Source organism: Gadus macrocephalus, chromosome 18 (genome assembly GCF_031168955.1).
Source record: "Gadus macrocephalus chromosome 18, ASM3116895v1".
Lineage (NCBI taxonomy): Eukaryota > Metazoa > Chordata > Actinopteri > Gadiformes > Gadidae > Gadus > Gadus macrocephalus.
Window position 1 is genome coordinate 11,037,401 of NC_082399.1, and position 20,837 is coordinate 11,058,237.

Below are 20,837 nucleotides of genomic sequence, written 5' to 3' on the forward strand. Positions count from 1 at the left end.
TGGCTTAAAAGGAAATGTAGTCAAAAGTATCACATTATTTCTTTATTCTACAAAGGCAAATGATTCAACATATCATTACAAAAAATACTAAAACAATTCAATACTTTTTTTTTTACAAACAAAGATTTACCTCCTCTCAACGACAACGATTGCAAATAAATTACAAAACAGTGAGGTTATACTTTTTGCATAGCCAACATAATTTCTCCCAAAAGATTTATACAATAAATATACAAGACTTGGCCACAAGAAAGGAATATTTGATCAGATGTACTTCGGTACACAAACAATAACACAGATGGTGACAACACTGGAGAGATCAGTGAAGTGCTAGGTGCGCTAGGTGCGCTAGGCTAGTGCATGCTCATTCCCTCCGATTTCGATATCTTTCTTGACTTCCGGTACTTGTAGGCAAACAAGATGGTCGCCACGAGCAGGACAAGGCCGATGACCAGTAGTACCCACGATCCGGCTGAGGCCGCTGCGCTGTCCAAACTCATACCCAGGAAATTCACGCCCTGAACCTCAGGGACAACGACCACAGGTTCACCTAGAGACAGGGGTTATTGGTATTCAGTCAGGGCCCCACTGGGGCCTGCATCACTGATAATGATAGTCTTCATCAGATCTTTGCTTCAGTAGTGTGGATGAGTGAATTATTGTGGGATATTAATGATAAGCAGTCCAGGTTTACAGTTACATATTCACTCCCAAGGGCATTCCATGTCTCTCTTTTGCCTTCTAAACCTATCCCTCTCTCACCCTCTCTCTCTCTCTCTCTCACCCTCTCTCTCTCACCCTCTCTCTCTCTCTCTCTCTCTCTCTCTCTCTCTCTCTCTCTCTCTCTCTCTCTCTCTCTCTCTCTCTCTCACTCCCTCATCTAGTCTGATCTCTCAGCAGTGTCTTATCAGTTGAAACAGGACCTCAGGTTTCTCTCTAAACGAAGGAGAAACTATACTTTAATCGTTCAAACTATTTAATTTTTTTTGTTGTAGACTGCATGCGTGTGCGTACATGTGTGTGTGTGTGTCTGTGTGTGGCCATGCATGCTTGCTCATGCATGCACGTGTACGTGTTTGTGTGTGTGTGTGTCTGTTTGGGTGTTTGTGAGCGTGTGTGTGTGTGTGTGTCTGAGTATTTGTGTGTGTGTGTGTCCATACGTGTTTCTATTTGTGTGTTTGTATGTTTGCATGCGTGTGTGTGTGTGTGTGTGTGTGTGTGCGTGCGTGCGTGCGTGTGTATGTTTGTGTATGCGTGCGTGCGTGTGGATGTGATGGTTCATACTTGGAGGGATCCAGGCGTACTCCGGCCAGCCGAGCACCTCCTTGTTCTTGGCATTCTCGTCTTCCAGCCATTTGATCAGGGGCTTGAAGTACTCCACCAAGGGCCCAGCCGTCATCCTGGGCTGCCCAGTGATCATGGCCATGGCCTCAGGCCAGGGCTTGCTGAAACCCAGCTTCATCACATCGCTGCCGGGAGGGAAAGACAAAGGGGCAGGGGTCAGTTAGCTTGACGGGAATTTTGCTCGCCTGCGACATTTCTCGGAATATAATTAAGAGTGTGTGTGTTTTTTTGTGTGTGTACGTGTATGTCTATGTGTGTGTGTCTGCATGCATGCATTAGCGGGCATGTGTGTATGCATTAGTCCATAGACTGCGTGCGTGCGTGCGTGCGTGCGTGCGTGCGTGCGTGCGTGTGTCCTTGTGTATGCATGAACACAGCGGTGTAGCGCGTGTGCCTGCCCCTACCCCATTAACTTCCCGGCCTCCTTGGACTGGTAGATGTCGCAGGTATGAAGGGGCCCTTGGTGGTTGGCAGCCTTGCAGAGGGCCTCATGGAACTGGAACTGGATGATGAAGCTCACAAAGTACCTTGGGGGGGGGGGGGGGGGGCAGGGACAAGGGTGAGCTCAGGCCGGGAGGACAGGATCCGGTAGAACAGGAGGAAGTGAGATCAAGTATCAGGTGCTATCGCATTAGATGTTATTTTACTGATAAAGCGACGGAGAACAGGATCTAATAAATTAAAATAACCAGAACATATCACAGAGGGATGTTTTCCCTAAACACCTTGGACAATTTCCAAGACAGCAAAACGGCAAAATTATTGTATATTTAGGTTGTATCAGCATGTTGGGTGACGTCACTTCTGTTGGTAGTTGAAACGAGATCCCAAACAAACAGAGCCAGGTCGCCCCTCCCTTCCGTGTCTCGTGCATCCAGTAAAAGCTATCATGAACCCAGCACAAAACCCCACAACACCCACCTCTTGTCGGTGATTGGTTGGAATATGAGTGGTTGGTAGTACCATTTTTTTTTGTGCGCGACCTCTGCGCATAGGCTGCCTATAGAGACGCATTTTTTGAAGGCCTGCTGATGGGGTGGGCAGGTAGATCATGAGGAAGGTCAGATGACTGGGATCATTTATGTTTCGGCCTGGAATCGCTGATACAACCTTTAAGGTCTCCTTAAAAACATTATTATGTTATCAAAACCTAAACATTTTAAGTGAATGGAACGTGACCAGACATATTGTCCTTCAGCACCAGGATGAGCCTTTTTGTCCAAAATGTCAGATGCAATAGCGATTATCTTTCGCATGAGCATACCCTTATAGTCTTTGTTCCACTACAGCAAATTATATAAAATGGTACACTTTCAGGGAGACTTGGGCCTTACACATTCAGCCAGTTTGAACAGAAGAACACACCAGAATAGGCCTGTTTAGTAAGCAGGATTTGATGCCGCATTCCTACACTTATAAAATGCAATTCAATGTTGAAGTAATCCAAGTATTCAGAATACAATACTCAGATTGAGTGATGAAACGGAATACGTTACTTATTACATTTTTGGGCATGTATTCTGTATTCTGTAACTGGATACAATTTAAAAGTATCCTTCCCAACACTGCTGCCGGTGGACAAAGGAAGGACGAGCAGCGACTGGGCCGACGACCTACCTGACGTAGGGCACGTTGGCCGGGATGTGGAACTTTGCACCGGGGTCGAAGTCCTCCTCGGTCCTGGCGACGGGCGGAGCCAGCCCCTGGTACTTCAGCCTGCGACGGGGCGACACGACCGGGAGGTCAGGCTGGTGGCCATGGGTTGAACCCCTCGCTTATTAACCTCCCTCCCTAACCTACCTCGGCGAGTGTGTCGCTGCCTTTGTCTTGACGTGCGTTGTGTGTGCGTGCGTGTGTGCGTGTGCACGCGTTTGTGTGCGCTTCACTGTATGTCTCGCTGCCTTTGTCTTGACGTGCGTTGTGTGCGCGCGCGCGTGTGTGTGCACGCGTTTGTGTGCGCTTCACTGTATGTTCGTGCGCATGAGCGTGTGTGTGCGGTGTGTGTATGCAGTGTGTATGTGCGTGCTTATGTGCGTGCTTGCGGGGTATGTATGCGTTCGCACGTGAGCTGAAGGCTGCTTGGCACATGCGCACATGACCAACTTCAGTAAATGGTGCGACAGGCCTGCTATTATAGTAGTAAGATTCATTGTTACGATTAATTAGCATATTTCGCTGTCGCTTGTGTTCCAAAGTGACTAAGAATGAGGTTCGGTCAGTCTTTAAAGAGCAGGAAGGGGGTTTAGCGTCCTGCATAGGAAGAGCATCCATTGTTTTGAACCCCCCGAGGTGGGAGTGACAACTGACAGAAAGACTACACAGTATTCCTGTGGAGAGGAGGGGCTCACCTGAGGTTCCACCACTCCTTGTTGTACTCGGATGCGGGGATGCGTCCGTCGAACACCTTCCACCTCCACTGGTCCATGAGGTAGCCGAACGGCAGGAAGGCGATCTTGTCCAGGGCGATGCTCATGAGGAAGTTGATGTCGCTGTCTGCAGGGGGAGGAGTCACACGTATTTAAAGTGGCAGTATGTACGATTGAGCCCCTCGTCAGAATTCGCCAAGACTCGATGACAGTGTTCGGTCCACTCTGATTGGCTGATGCGGACTAAGCTGGCGTGGATGGATGCATGGCGTTGGCTGGGAGGGGCTTTGGGAGTGTTGATAGTTAAGATGCTATTGACACTCGGTCGGCCAGCATTTTGTATTTGTAGAATATATTAGTAATAGGGTTTTATTTTATTTATAACATTATGGAAATCCCTATCAATCAGTACTGACTACAGATACGCCCAGGATGTTTAAAGCTACGAGCTGGTTTAAATTATCCACTTTGCGACTCTAACCAGAGGGGAAATTGAAGAGAATAGTATTGTATTAAAATATGTCAAATTATTCTTCTGTAAGAAAGTGCCAAGGCTGCCACAACTATTTAATCACTTCTCGCAGATGCAGTCAAAGTATCTGTGAGATTTCTTAGATTATACATTTTTTGGGGTTTTGTTTCTTTCTATGCAGGGAATAATGAATAATTATTATTATTTATACAACATAATATTTAACTGACATCTTCTTACTTTCCCAGTAAGCAGTGTCAACGGTAAAAGAGTCCATGGTGAGTGAATAGTGAATGATGCAGAGCAGTATGTCATTCTACAGTCTATCCCAAGTTATTCATAACATGAAGCCATGTCAACAACTCCCTAGGTCATGCATTCCCACGCGTGCTGACGACACCGTCATCATCTGTCTCACTGACCGTGGTTGTTCTCCACCTTATCCAGAAGGCCGATGGTCTTCAGATGCTTGGGCGTGGCCACGGACAGGGCCAGCACGTCGCCGATGGCCTCGTGGAAGCCCGGGTTGGCGCCGTCCCGGAAGGACACCGGCTGGTCCTGGTACTGCAGGAAGTACTGGACGTGTCCCATCTCGTGGTGCACGGTGATCAGGTCGTCCATGGTTACCACCGTGCACTGCTTGATCCTATTGGGGGAGTACCAAGAAGATGGTGGTGATGAGGAGGATGGGATTGATGATGATAAAGGTAGTTGGGATGATGTTGTCATTGACGACGAAGGAGACAGCGATGATGATGACAGTGATGATAACAATGGTGAGAAAAGTCATTAATAATTGTTAATAATCACACATGTCGCATTTGAAATGATGTATCACAACACTATCACTAGCATTCCTCCACAAGCAACGGTTCCTTCGTCTAATACATACTGCGTAATACATGGCACATACACAAATGCAATCAAACCCTATGGAAATCAAGGATAAGAGGAACTACTGACCTGAAGTCTTTCCTGTTGTAGAAGTCCCAGGCAGACGCGTGGCACACCACCTTCTTCCCGTCGGTGGGCTTCAACAACATGGACTTCTCCCAAAACTCTTTGGGCATGGGCAGCAGACCCAGAGAGGTGAAGAAACGATCGGACTCCTGAAACATCATCGTAGCGTTCCAGTTCTGGAGAATCAAAACGAAGGTTAGTAAGCGGGGGTGTAGGTTTACATAGATTGGTGACGTGGGGACCAAAACAAAATTTCCACTGTATCTCTAAGACGGAGAGGAAAAGAAGAGATGACAGAGGAAAAAAAAAAAAGGGGTGGAAAATAACAGAGGATTGCAAGGAAGGGGAAGTAACCAGGAAAAGAAACAGGAAGATTCCATCCCCCGCAATCCCTTGTCTGATAGACAGAGGAACTAGAGGAGATTGGAGCTGAATGCTCTTCATTCTACCTTCCCCAGGGGTTAGACATGTGAGTGCATAACAATTGCAGAGACGGAGAGGAAGAAGGGTCAAAGCTTGAAACCCCACTGGACAAGATTCAGATGGACTTGCAGGGGAAGGGGGGGGGTTGAGTCGTGTACCTTCGCCAACATGGCGGGGGTGGCGTCCGCCTGGGTGGCGTCGGGGTAAGGGATGGTCAGATCCATGATGCCCGACCAGGTTTGAGCCCACATGTTCCCTGGGAGGACATTGGGAGACAGTGAGTGTCCGGGCTTAAACACGGCATGCCTGCTGTCATGAAACGTTATGAGCCTGGGGGGTTATCCGCAGTGGGGATTTGCCGTGCACAATGTCACGCTCCGTTCATCTGAAAGTAAACGCAATTCCTTGCTAATCCCTGACCCGGGGCCCCTTGGGAAAGGGACTCAGCAGAGGTGGGCGGATCGGGGATATTTCTCCGAAATAAAAAGGAAAGGTTTGGCTCTTAATCCTAGATTTCACGTTGGATTCCGTCACGGGGGAATGGTTCAATTGGAAGGCCCCTTTGACGGAGATTCGACGAGGAGTGCCCAGAGTTTGAACCCCCTGCACTCACATGGATTGTGTTTTTTGATACAACAAACGAAAGATGCTTACCGAGCAAATGAGCAGGAATGGGGCCCTTGAGATTGATGTGTTTGTCGCCATACTTCTTGTAGAGGGACCTGCGAACGTAGGCGTGTATGTTCTGATACAGGGGTTCCAGCTGTTTCCACAGAGTCTCCAGGTCCTCCTCAAACGTGGGAGTCTCGTACAGCGACCGCCAAAACGCCCCGTTGTCAGAGTGTCCTACGATCAAGAACCGTAATTGGTGTCAACGCTGATAGGACCGTTTGCATTTTGGGTTGAAATACAACCTTTGAATACAGTCCTTTATTTTGAAAGCAACACTTTTACTTTGAAGGCCCCACCGTTTAGTGTGGCTGCTTTGTTGGCCAGCTCCACGTATCTCTCAAAGTCCTTTCTGAGCCCTTTGCCAGCGGAATCTCTCCAGCCCTTCCAGGCAAACAGCAGCTCGTCGTAATCTCTGGACTCAGCCATGATCTTTTGGAGGTCTTGAAGAGAGAAAAATGAACACCAATATTTCACATAGTTTGGTGGAATCCAATCTGTGTGTTTACTTTGTAAAAACAACTACTTATCAACGAAGAAGCTTTCAAATAAACATTTTCCCAAAGATTTTTTTTACATTTTTGTAGAATTCAATTTAGGAGGAATGGCCACACAGGGAATGTGTCTTAGTTGTACAGATAGAAAACCCCACTGTGTGGGCATGGCCTACCTGGATCCAGGGGGAGGCAGGGCCCGTCCTCTCTGCACACCTCTGCCACACTGTATTTGGTCTCCATGTTGGACAGCAGATTGTTATACTGTAACCGCAAAATTACAGACTGTCAAAATCGCAACCACTAAACACAGCCATGAAGTCACCCAGGCTTTCCATAATCCACTTTGCCTGTACCATACGTCAACGCAGTACAACGTTGGCTAGTACGATGTTTACAACTGCAGATGCACGATGATTCACACTTGTCATTTGCGGCGAGGGACAACCGTACGACGCATGACCAAACGGGGCGTCACTAAGCCGATGCGATCGTGTTTCCGGACGTGTGAGTGCTACCTCTTCCAGCTCGGGGGCGGGCAGGCCGGCCCTCTCGATGTCGCTGAGCTTGTTCATGATGCGCTTCACGGCGCCGTCCTGGAAGTCGCTGGTGTCGTACTGCCGGGCCTTCAGGCCGTACTCCAGCGTGTGCTTGGACATCTCCAAGCTGGCTGCAAGCTGCAGTTCCACAGGAGTCATGAAGACGTTTAAAATGAGCCGTCAACTCATGTTATAGGCAGAGAGACAGGCAGAGAGGCCAACAGACAAACAGAGAGGCGGACAGACAGACGGATGGACAGGCAGACCAGGCACACTTGTAACGATTCATTGATTGTTATTGTTAACATCAACTTTTCTGCTATCTGTCTATTATATTCAATTTCATTCAATTTAATTAAAAGGGAAGAAGTGGTGGGTTGGATTACTGTTGCAAAGTGTGCGCTTGGATAGAGAGGAAGACTGACAAACAGAAAGAATGGTATACAGACATGTAGACACGTGGCAGCAGGTAGCAAGGCATCAATTAATTAAATGTTCATAGGAACATGCAAGCTCATCTATCAAAATACTACAAACAATAATAGGGTATACAGTATTTGTCATATATTCATATGCAAAGCACCTTTTTTAGAAAGGGTTTGAACGGGTAAAAAGGACAGATAGAATCAGCAAGATGACATGGTTAAAACAAAAAAACAGGACAATTAATCAAAAGTGGGATATCATTCAAATACAACTGAAAACGATGGGTTTGTTTCATTCAGTGACTTTGAACCCCCAAGGATGTCCACACCCCCTGGTACCATGGCATCCTTGTGTTGCTCAGTAATGTCCGTGTTGTAGGCCCAGGACGCCTCGGTGTAGGTGTTCCACACCCCCTCCGCCGTGCTGTTGTACTCCTTCAGCAGCTGCGTGGCCTGCAGCTCATCTGTGTTCTTATCTGGGAGATGGAGGAAGAGGAAGAGGAGGAGGAGGTGGAGGGCGGAGTTTCACTTTAATAGTTATAAGGCATTTATAAGCCTTTAGTCGCTGATGAACTAATCATTGACTCAACGTTCATTGATAAGCCTTTAGTAAATGATGAAGTCATCAGTTACAAAAACATATTTTTGTTAATAACATAAAAATATCTATATGTAGTGTTAGTGTTAGTAAAAAATTTAATCATAATGAAATGTATCAGTTGGTACAGTCCACTTGATATTGGAGTATGCTGAGCATTTAACACACAAATGCGTACTAATGTTTTGGTAAGGATTAGTTCATCAATAACTTATAGATAATATGCTTAAAGATTACTTAAAGATGACTCATGGCTGAACAAAGTTCAGTTCACTTCAGATCAATGTATTAAAGTCTTACAAAACAAAAATGTCATTCCAACGAACAGTGAACCACATACTTACCGATACTAGCAGGGTATCCCTCTGGGATGGGTGGCACCCAGTTAAAATCGGGCCAGCCGATGGTCTCGTTCACATTCTGCTCACGCAGCCATGTTATAATAGGGCCAAAGTATTTCATCAGTGCACTGGCGTTCATCTTGTTGGTTCCCAGGGCATCCTGAAGTACTTCCGGCCAGGGTTTGGATGAGCCAGCCTTGAGGACCTTCCTGTGGGGGGGGGGGGGAATCCCACCGTGAGTCTCTTCGTCTCGAGGGGAACTCGCTGATTCTTTTTTTTCCCCGCTGTGTCTGTCAAAAGACCATTGGACCATGAAGGCGCTTGCTTGGAGCTATACTTACTCTAGGATGGCACCTGCTTCTTTGGACTGGTAGATGTCACATTTGTGAAGGGGGCCTGTGTGTTTGGCTTCCGCACACAGCTTCTCGTGGAACTGGAACTGCAGGATGAAGCTGACAAAGTACCTTCAGGGAGACAGAGACAGAGAGTCCTCTGGGATGACTTGATGGGATCTGTTACAAAGTGCATTGGGTTTAGCCAGCAGTGGGTAGTAGCAGAGATCCAAGTTGGTCTCAGTGTGGCCACAATGAAACATTTTATAAAATATATTAAAATAATTACATTCATTACAAAAATGTCATTGCTTTTCATTTCTTTATATTTTAAGTTTGAAGGCTTTTAAAGCTGAATCCTTGAAAAAATATATACATGAAGATAATTAGTTTTTTGACATAGTAATGACAATGTATTTTACACAATATTTGTCAATAGAAGTCATCAGAATGAAACATTTGGGAACCCTTACCATGTATACCGTGCTTTCCAAGTACGTGTTAAACATAACATGACTACACAGTGATTGTTTGCTTCAAGCTCTTGAGCAAAGACAATGTTAAATAATTTGCAGACTGACTATGCATTAAACTGGACAGATGCTGTCCTCTGGTAGTGTGATAAGTTACCTGATGTATGGCGTGTTACCAGGAATGTGGTATTTTGCTCCGGCGTCAAAGTGCTCTTCTGTCCGAGGGGTGGGTGGGCAGATGCCTTGGTATTTTGTCCTTTTTTCAAAATAAAGGACATAAAAAGGAAAACGTTTGTATGGACAGCAGTTTGTCTTAATGAAACACTGAATTAGAAGACATCGAAATGCATCAAGTTTGTTTATCGCACATCCAGGGTTGATTATATTTCACAGGCTTTTTAACACAGCCATGACACAAGCATTGCTTAATCCCGACCGTCTGTATACACTTTGCCTGTTCAATCTATGTAAACACGTCCAATGTGTGTACAATTGCCAGGTGCACAATGATTCTCACTCATCCTTCAAATGTATGTTTAGAAATAACGCCAGAATCAAGTTTACCCACTCAGTCATCGGCAGTGACCAAGGAAACAATTTAGACCGACCTCATGTTTTTTAGACTTGACTCCACCATTTGAGTCCGATTTTTGTTTCCGAGTGTTTAAGCAGAGAGCCTTTGAGCGGACTTCTTTACCGTAGATGCCACCAGTCGGCGTTGTAGTGGTCCGGGGTGGTCTTTCCACTGAACACGTTCCACCTCCACTGGTCAATGAGGTAGCCGAAGGGCAGGAAGGCCATCTTCTCCAGAGCCATCTTCAGCAGGTAGTTGATGTCGGTCTCTGCGACGAAAAGATGGACAGGATAGGATGCTGATGAGATGCTGCCTCTTGGACCATCACAAAGGCCTGGTGCTGTATCGTTGGTAACACACACACAATCAAGGTGCACTGGCTTCTAGTTGCCCAATCTGATCGATCGTGGCGATGTGCTGGTACCTTAGGTGCTGTCTGAACCGCGTGCTCTCTTTATTGTTTGGAAATGGGTTGCATGGGGAGGGACCTTAAATAATACGTCAAGACTCAATACAGAACTCAGCCAACTACACCTCTATGCCATTCTACCCTACAGTAAACTGGATCCCACCCTACCCTAAACCGGATCCCACCCTACAGTAAACCGGATCCCACCCTACAGTAAACCGGATCCCACCCTACAGTAAACTGGATCCCACCCTACAGTAAACCGGATCCCACCCTACAGTAAACTGGATCCCACCCTACAGTAAACCGGATCCCACCCTACAGTAAACCGGATCCCACCCTACAGTAAACTGGATCCCACCCTACAGTAAACTGGATCCCACCCTACAGTAAACCGGATCCCACCCTACAGTAAACTGGATCCCACCCTACAGTAAACCGGATCCCACCCTACAGTAAACTGGATCCCACCCTACAGTAAACTGGATCCCACCCTACAGTAAACCGGATCCCACCCTACAGTAAACTGGATCCCACCCTACAGTAAACCGGATCCCACCCTACAGTAAACCGGATCCCACAACTTTATTAAACAACTGCAAGGCATTTGGAAATGTCAACAGTTGAGTGCAAGAAGCACGCGATAACAGCGAGCACTCTTGTGCTCTATGGTAACGCGCGCTTGTTGCGCAGAATCATTACCTATTGAAATTCAAATTCCCACAAAAAAGGCCACGATAACGATAAATTCCACAAAATCACACAAGAGGTTCTGAGGTTCTGTAGGACAGGTGGCCTATGAAATTCAAATTAAAACGAGGGTCCCCAGCGAAGTCAAATTAACGCTAACACCAAAGCAACGCCAACGTAAACTCCAACACCTTATCGCGCAGATGTGACCGAGCCCGACCCAAACCCAAGCATAATTTCAAAATATTTGTCTGAACCCGACCTGGCAAGTCGGGTCCCATCGGTCCCCGTCGGGCTCAGGTCGGGTTTCCATGCTCTAGACCCTACCCTACATTAAACTGGATCCCACCCTACCCTACACCAAACCGGATCCCACACTACAGTAAACTTGATCCCACCCTATAGTAAACTTGATCCTACGCTACAGTAAACTGGACTCCAGCCTACCCAATAGTAAACTGGATCCCAACCTATAGTAAACCTGATCCTACGCTACAGTAAACTGGACTCCAGCCTACCCAATAGTAAACTGGATCCCACCCTATAGTAAACCTGATCCTACGCTACAGTAAACTGGACTCCAGCCTACCCAATAGTACTACTGGATCCCACCATATATCTGGATCCTACTATTCCAATGGATCCCACCATACAACTGGATCCCACCCTACCCTACAGTATACTGGATCCCACCCTACCCTATGGTATACTGGATCCCACCCTACCCTATGGTATACTGGATCCCACCCTACCCTATGGTATACTGGATCCCACCCTACCCTATGGTATACTGGATCCCACCCTACCCTATGGTATACTGGATCCCACCCTACCCTACAGTATACTGGATCCCACCCTACCCTACAGTATACTGGATCCCACCCTACCCTACAGTATACTGGATCCCACCCTACCCTATGGTATACTGGATCCCACCCTACCCTACGGTATACTGGATCCCACCCTACCCTACGGTATACTGGATCCCACCCTACCCTACAGTATACTGGATCCCACCCTACCCTACAGTATACTGGATCCCACCCTACCCTACAGTATACTGGATCCCACCCTACCCTACAGTACTCCACCTACCCGGGTCATCGGTCACTTTGTCCAGCAGGCCGATCTTGTGCAGGTGTTTCGGCGTGGAGACGGAGAGAGACAGCACGTCGCCGATGGCCTCGTGGAAGCCTGGATTGGCGCCGCGGCGGTAGCCTACCGGCAGGTCCTTGTACTGCAGGTAGTACTCCACGTGGCCCATCTCGTGGTGCACGGTGAACAGCTGCTCCATCGTCACCGTGGTGCACTGCTTGATCCTGATGGGTGGACAGTTGGGGGAGAGAGAGAGAGAGAGAGAGAGAGAGAGAGAGAGAGAGAGAGAGAGAGAGAGAGAGAGAGAGAGAGAGAGAGAGAGAGAGAGAGAGAGAGAGAGAGAGATGAAGAGAGAAGTCAATGCCGGGAAATAGTTTGGTTCACTCAGCTCTATCCCAACCGTTACCTCTGTACATCATATTATAGCCCTATCTTTTCATAAAGCTAAAGTTTACATTTGCATTTTATATTATTTTGTATTTAGTTTTTTCTTTTTAAATTATCATTATCATTTTGTATCTTTTTCCGTATCTTATTTTAATCATTGCGCTTACAAAAAGATACGATGCTATAAATAATTGATCCCTTAAACGGAAACTATATGCCAACTACACCTAGACACAATACATAGACGTTAAGGAGGACAACAGGCAGTCAAACCGGCCCATACAATTCAGATGGTCCAAAACGAAGTGAAACATTGATCCGAGTTACAAAGTAAATAAACTGAGACTGCAGCAGTTGTAGCCACCGAAACAACAGCACGATTTTATTCCACTTGTATTATGTTTTTTAAGCATTCTTTTGCACTCGTTTTGACAGTGCAAATACATTTGATTATTGTTAATCTGCACAGAGGTTCGACAGGTGAATGGCATCATTGATTCCTCCTGACTAAGTTTTGTGGGCTTTTTGAACACTCCTCAACCTGCAAGTCGCGAAGATTGTTTAGACGTTCACCTAAAGTCCTTGCGGTTGTAGAAGTCCCAGGCAGAAGCGTGGCAGACCACCTCTCTGCCCTCAGGTTTCACCAGCATAGACTCATTCCAGAACTCCTCAGGCATTTTAATCAATCCCAGAGAGGTGAAGAACTCTTCTGCCACTTTGAACATTTGTGTGGCATTATAGCCCTGGTGAGGAAGCACAACAACGTTAGCCTTTCCACCCGACTTTTCTGTGCATTTATCGACTATTCAAGGGCACTGATTTCCCCAAAGCCAAATGACATGCATAGAGACTGGTCGTTAAGGAGCAGGCCATAGGGTAAGACATCTTGCTCAAGAATGCTTCCAATTAACGATGGAATATATTGAGAATTAAACCTGTAATGTATGTATACCTGATTATAAGTGACTACTTTATGTTTTAGTAATACCACCACTGTAGTTGCTATTATGTGTGCATTGATCTGTATGTGTTGTGTTGTTTGAATCAACCAGTGAAGTAGGAAGTGCAGGTTAGTTCCCTTCTATATCTTTCTTAATGATGTAGTTGTATGTCAGGCCACAAATACAAAAAGATCTGTCGGGCTGGGAGATTGGAAACCTGCCAACAACGGGACAGTGTGAAGACATGCCTGACATTTGAACATGTTCCCTGCTGTATACGCATCTGTTCAGCATACTTTCCCACAGAGCCAGCACTCACTTGCGCCACCATCGTGTCTGTCACGTCCACATTGGGTTTCTCTGGGTAAGGAACCATCAAGCCATAGACGTTGTTCCAGGTCTGAGACCACATGTTTCCTGCCGGGGGGGGGGGAGAGAGAGAGAGAGAGAGAGAGAGAGAGAGTAAGTAAACCATATCTGGCTAAGGGCTTCTTCCACTCTCAAGTATGGGAACGTTGTAAATGGTCCATGTATGTTGACAGTAATGAGCACACAAGATGTCAAGTATCGGAGCTATTTTAGGGATGGTCCGAATTATCATTATCCTCGTCATAACAACCAGACGAGAAGAGAACCATGATGAAACACTTGATCATGATGATATAGAGTATGACAAAAACAAAGGTAATAAGTACAGTTCAAACTTGAAATTGAATTTTTTGCAACGCTAACCTTCCAGGCGGTTTCCACATTGATAAGTAGGCCTACATAACAATGTGTATGACGATGTTGAATCAGGCACTACGTTTGTAGTATCGGCGATTTCATTTTGAGACGTTTTATTATACCATGCGTGGGGTAAGAACAGAACAAAACGGGTCTGCATTCGTCGGCGGCCCTACCTAGCAGGTGGGCGGGGATCGGTCCTTTGAGGTTGATGTACTTGGAGCCATACTGGTTGTGGAGCTTGCGGCGGACAAAGGCGTGAAGCTGTTGGTAGAGGGGCTCCACTGTCTTGTACAGCTCTTCCAGGTCCGTCTCAAACGTCTCCGTCTCGTACGAGGAACGCCAGGAATCCCCGGTATCAGCGAACCCTAGATAGAAGACGGAAGCAGACGCTTCTTTGACATTCCTTCACTACTTCACTAGTTTATTTTCCAACTGTTTCATTCAGTGATAGTATCAAAAAACAAACCTGTGCATGAAGTCAACTTTAAACCCCCTCTATGCCCCCTTTATTTATTTCTACAGTTTTAACTGTATAAATAAATAAAAAATAATGAATAAAAATTACAACTAAATGTTCAGAAACAAATGGCAATTTCAATCAAGGTCTCTTCAGTTTCCTTCCGGGAATTTCCCATCGGTCAGAATCCCAGTACAAGGTAATATAGTAAGACAGGCGCGCACTGATAGGTCGAAAGGTTATTTGCGTGGCCTTACCGTCCAGAGCCACAGCCTTGTTGCTGAGCTCCACGAAGCGGGGGGTAGTGTTCCTTAAGGGGGACCCCCGAAGCGTTGTGCCAGCCCTCCCAGGCGTACAGCAGTCGCTTGTAGCTCCGGGAGTTGGCCATGATGTCCGACAGCTCTGCGGAAAGGACGATAATACGATAAATCACATCAGAAGGAAAACACTGCTTTGTTGTGATTGGAAGAGCCGGGGTCACATTTCGTTGTCTTGAGGGCTGACTGCCCCCCAGACAGTGACAAGCTTCCAGGGGGACCGGGCGGTGGGACGAGAGGACGAGGATAAGTAGGCTAAAGGTCAAGGCCTTGGTAGAAACAGGCCTTAGATACATTTAGAGAGAGAGAGAGAGAGAGAGAGAGAGAGAGAGAGAGAGAGAGAGAGGAGAGAGAGAGGAGAGAGAGAGAGAGAGAGAGAGAGAGAGAGAGAGAGAGAGAGAGAGAGAGAGAGGAGAGAGAGAGAGAGGAGAGAGAGAGAGGGACACAGCCTGACCCCGGGGCTCCTCCCTGCTGTGTTTACGGCTATGGTGGGGGGGGCTGACCTGAGAGGGCTGCCGCTGGACTGAAAACAGAGAGAATATATTTTAACACCAATTGTTTCCATAACCTCCTTAACTGCTAGTCTGGCACCGGGCCAGCTGGCGAGCCCTCAGCTCAGAGCACCACTGGCTCATTGTTATGCTCTATGGTTGTTGTTTCATAGGAGGGGAGACAATAGCATCAGGGTATTGTTTTACTCCCCCACTGTGATAATGGAGGGGGAGGAGAGAGAGAGAGAGAGAGAGAGAGAGAGAGAGAGAGAGAGAGGAGAGAGAGAGAGAGAGGAGAGAGAGAGAGAGAGGAGAGAGAGAGAGAGAGAGAGAGAGAGAGAGAGAGAGAGAGAAAGAGAGAGAGAGTCAGTGCGAGAGAGGGAAAGTTTAGAGAGCATGCTGTGTACAGGAGCCCGGCTGCCTGCGGTTCCTCTACGTATAGCCTATTATTCCATCAGCCCCGTGGGGCCCCGTTTAGGCACTGCCCCTGTGGGCTGCTGCTGAAGTAATAGTCCCTGTTCTGTTTCTCTTTCCTGGAGCTCGTTTCCTACAGATTATATTGCCAGCACTTTGCCGGCTGTTGTTGTTGTTTTACCCTCGGCGCTGGTGAGTCCCATTTGCCCCCTCTGTCCTTTGCATATTGTGTGTATGTTTTTATTGCTAATTTTTAAGCGTAATGATGAGCTCTGGTTTTGATTGCGTGGTGCGCTGAAGGTGGATCCCTGTCGTGCGATGAAGGCGGACGTGTGAACGGGGGCTCCTCATACCAGGCTCCAGGCTCCAGCATTCGGTGGGCTTGTCTTTATCCGGACACACCTTAGCGGTGGAGTAAATGTCATCCATGGTGCTCAGGATTGTGTTGTACTGGAGGTGCAGGAAGATAAAAGGAGCATCAGATATTTATATATATATCTATATATATATATAGATATATATATATATATATATATATATATTATATTTCCTTTATATATATACATATTTATTTATTTATTTTCTTTACTACTCATTAGCACATTTAGCCTTAGGCACCCCTGTCATCATATTACAAATCATCTGAACTGCACAATTCTCAAGAATAAAACGTTCCATCCACACAGTCAATCCATAGTTGATTTGTTGGTGGTAGTGGTTGTGGTTGTGGTTGGGGGGGGGGGGGGTTACCAACCTCCCTTCTCTCTGCTTCAGCCAGGTTGGCCGGTCCCAGCTCACTGATCTTCTCGATCAGCTTCTTGGTACTTTTGTTTGTGAGGGTCGCCAGGAAGCCCGGGGGGAAAGTCTGCTTGGCCTTGTTCCCCCAGGCCTCGGTGAAGGCCTGCTCATCAAGGGACGCCTGCACCTACAGCGGAGAAGGAGCAGGAGGTTCACGAGGAGGAGGTGGACTCAGAGGTTGTGGTTGGAGGAGGAGGTAGATGAATAGGGAGACGAGGAGGCAGATGAGGAGGGGGTGTGGATAGAGGTGGTGGTGGAGGAGGAGGTAGATGAGGAGGGAGACGAGGAGGCGGATGAGGAGGGGGTGTAGGTAGGTGAGTAGGATTTGGAGGAGGAGCAGGAGGAGGAGTGGGAGGCGAGACAAGAGGGGGTTAAGATGGCGGAGGTTGAGGAGCAGGGAGAAGAGAATGAGGACGAGGAGGTAGAAGGGAAAGAGGAAAAAGGCTGACTCATCATCCCCCTTTATTGTGCACGTGGAGACAATTCTGTCCTATTTCAACCTCATTATAACCACGTTCACCTTTGGCGATATGCTAATCTGCACATACATTGTAAACACAAAACGGTAGCATCATATATGAATTGCGGAGAGCAATACGGGTTTGCACCATGTGTATCAAGTGCTACGCATAATCTGACTGTACTGCAACCCAAGTGATTTTTGTAAGCGGGTTGAGGCCCTTCTTTGGGTCCATTGTCTGCAGCCCCTGGATTGAGCCCTGACAGACCCTGTAGATGAATCCTCCCAGAGCTGACACAATCACGCCGGCAACGTCCCATGGACGACAGTCCATTGGAGAGTTTACAGAAGGGGTGCCCAACCTTTTTCGACCTAAGATCTACTTTTCAAGTAGCCAACCTCCCGAGATCTACCAGTCAAACCTACCTTCAAGCGGGGGGGGGGGGGGGGCGGGGGGGGCACCCTTTACAGCGTCGCCTCTATACGATTATTACATGCATAAACATGCACCAGTGGCCTTGCTGGAATCATCTTCTAAGTCTGATGACATATCTATTGCATGAGCTGTCACATCATGTTCCGGCTTGTATAAAAACATGTTGTCGACTTTAAAGTGTTACATTTTAAAAACCTCACTGTGAATCACAGAGTGAGATGGAAGCCCCGTGCAGCCCTGGCGTGGTGTGTGTGTGGAAAGCTTTTTTCTTTCCTTCCACGCAGTAAGCACATCACACCCTGAAAAGGTTGAGACCCGCCCCCCCCTTGCTCCATAACATCCAAGCTGATTGCGGAGGAAACGGGGGGGGGGGGGGGGAATTGCTGCTGTGAGTTGATTAACTCTTTTTTGACCTTTTCCGACACATCCTCATAACAAACGAGCACAACAAAGAAACTGATGGAAGTAAATGTGAGATATAGGACTCAAGGAGAGGTATTGTATGGAGGATATGATTATGAATATGTTTAATAATAAATATGCCCATATATATCTATAAAATTGTATATGTTATAGACCTGCATGCTTTTGTTTGTTTGTTGTACGTCAAAAAATACACCACCGTTTGTCATTTATATTTTGGATCGTTTACACTGCAACTCCAAACCACTATGTTAACGTCCACGTTTCGAACACAAGAGCACTATGGGGATAACTGATGAATACCTAAATAGAAAGCAGGTTGATATCCCTGCTTCTCACAGCTACTGTGGGTAGTAGCTGTGGGTTAAGGCAGAAGAATATGAAGATGCACGGGAGAGAGAGATGAACGCACTAGGAGGGTTACCAACTCCTGAGCATGGCCAGATAGTTTTAATTACAGTCTAATTGTGACCTCCAGATTGTTTGATCAACCACCGCAGTCAATCTGAACCTCATGCATCACTCAGATCCCTGCAACTCTTTGTCCTGCAACATAGAAGCCAGCGCGGTGTGTGTGTGGTGTGTGTGTGTGTGTGCGTGTGTGTGTGTGTGTGTGTGTGTGTGTGTGTGTGTGTGTGTGTGTGTGTGTGTGTGTGTGTGTGTGTGTGTGTGTGTGTGTGTGTGTGTGTGTGTGTGTGTGCACCAATGTGTGTGTGTGCACATATGTGTGGGTTCTTAAATGTAACAGAGCCTTGAATATCTGGTTGATTACACAGGGCTCACAGTACTTGGAAGGGGAAACAATAAAGCAGTTAGGTGTAAAAAAAAACGTATCTTGCAGCAGCAGCCAGTAATGTCATTCTTGTCCCCCTGTGTCAGCCCCGTGCCTCATCAGGGCAGCAGAGCCAACATCGCTGTCGATGTTAATGTCTTACGGTTTTAATTGGCAATGGAAAGCAAACCCTGAATCTAATAGAGCCAATCAAACGGACCCCTTGGAAGTGTGTTCCAGAACTGCCCACTCAAACATGCACACTTCGATCTGTTAAGATTCAGTGAAGCACACGAGCTGGCAGTGTACAGGGGGGGGCCAACAGAGCGCCTCTGGGTTTTCTTCTTTTTTATTCTCTTCCTTCTTTTGGAGTTAGTTAGCGGCGAAACGCCAAGTCATGCAGGGATTAGTGGCTTTGGAACGAATGGACGGGGCGTCTGATCTTTTACCCTGACCCTAACCCTTAATGGTTCAGGTCACACGTTAAAGCCAAAACTGATCAACTGGAGATGAATGATGTCTTTGTGTGTGTGTGTGTGTGTGTGTGTGTGTGTGTGTGTGTGTGTGTGTGTGTGTGTGTGTGTGTGTGTGTGTGTGTGTGTGTGTGTTTAGGGATGGTGGTGATGAATGATGTCTTTGTGTGTGTGTGTGTGTGTGTGTGTGTTATTTGTGTGTGTGTGTGAGCTTGCCCTTACCTGGAGCTGGGAGTTGTGTGCGGTCAGGTTGGTGTTGTAGGTCCAGCTGGCAGTGACGCTAACGAATAGGGCCTTCTCCGCCGTGCTGCTGTAGTCAGAGGCGAAGCGATCCGCCTCGGCCTGGGTCTGAGTGTACGCCCCCGGCAACCAATCGGCTGGCACGGCCTCAGAGAAGCCCAAGAGTGGCAGCAGTAGCACCGCTGCCCAGAGGAAACGGTCCATTCTGGCACTTGATCTCCCGCTCTCTCTGCCTGTCTATCTCTCTTGTCTCCCTCCAACGAGAGAATGTTGAAAAGTTTGCAAAGTTGGACAAAAAAAAACACGAATAAAGAAGAATACTTGTTTCACTGAGCAGCTGTTGTCTCCCTGCTTCTTGCCGGGATCTCTCTCCACCTGCCTGCCTGTCCCTCTGTGTGTGTCTCTCTCTCTCTCTCTCCCCCTCACTCCCTCTCTCTCCTCTCTGTCTCTCTCTCGCCAGCAGCCACGGTCGGCTCCTTTATAATGGAACCAGTTTGACCCAGCCCACACTGCTCCTCTACAGCCTTCCCCTTTCTCCCGCTCACTCCACAGAACCTTTCCTTCTCCTATACTGCCTCCATTCCCTCCCTCACACCCCTCTCTCCCTCTATCAACGCATCTATCTATCTATCACGCACACACTCTCTCTCTATCTCTCTCACTCATTTACCCCCCCCCCACAAACACACACACACTTACCTGCCTCCCAGGATTTGAGTAGTCGGCAAGATCTCCTCTATCTTATTTTTTCTTGTTTGTGACTCATGTATATAAAAAGGCAATGGAACTAAAGGACATTGTCTGTCACAATATATCTGCCTGACTGTTGCTATGTTCTTGTCTGTCTACCTGCCTGCCTAACTGTCTGTCTGTTGGCCTGCCTGCTTAATTTCTGCCTGCCTAATGGACTAACGGCCTAACTGCAAACCTAATTGTTCGTGATTTCTGTTTGCCTTCCTAACTGTCTGTCTGCCTGCCTTCCAGCCTGTTTGCCTGTAAGTCGATCTATCGGTCTCTCTGTCTGTCAGAGAGGCAATCCTGTGGGGATGTCCGTGTGTGGTTTGTTCACATAGCCACAAATCAGAGCTGAAACACACTAGGAGGAGCAGCCTATCATCAAACAGAGAGAGAGAGAGAGAGAGAGAGAGAGAGAGAGAGAGAGAGAGAGAGAGAGAGAGAGAGAGAGAGAGAGAGAGAGAGAGAGAGAGAGAGAGAGAGAGAGAGAGAGAGAGACAGAGACAGAGACAGAGAGAGACAGAGACAGAGACAGAGACAGAGACAGAGACAGAGAGAGA

The 20,837-nt window shown here is 47.2% G+C and overlaps 1 protein-coding gene across 1 annotated transcript; it reads right to left on the reverse strand.

Moving 5' to 3' along the window:
* Positions 1-27: 27 nt before the first annotated feature.
* Positions 28-20,093, reverse strand: ace (angiotensin I converting enzyme (peptidyl-dipeptidase A) 1). Its single transcript, XM_060037778.1, is given in 26 exon segments — positions 28-550; positions 1,285-1,469; positions 1,749-1,871; positions 2,962-3,060; positions 3,693-3,837; positions 4,605-4,828; positions 5,146-5,318; positions 5,724-5,821; positions 6,220-6,411; positions 6,534-6,677; positions 6,905-6,992; positions 7,247-7,405; positions 8,032-8,168; positions 8,635-8,840; positions 8,973-9,095; positions 9,594-9,692; positions 10,134-10,278; positions 12,205-12,428; positions 13,165-13,334; positions 13,852-13,949; positions 14,435-14,626; positions 14,976-15,018; positions 15,020-15,120; positions 16,294-16,390; positions 16,695-16,865; positions 19,525-20,093. Coding segments are annotated over 26 exon segments (3,855 nt in total). The 5' UTR covers positions 19,747-20,093; the 3' UTR covers positions 28-353.
* Between the last annotated feature and the right edge of the window lie 744 nt (positions 20,094-20,837).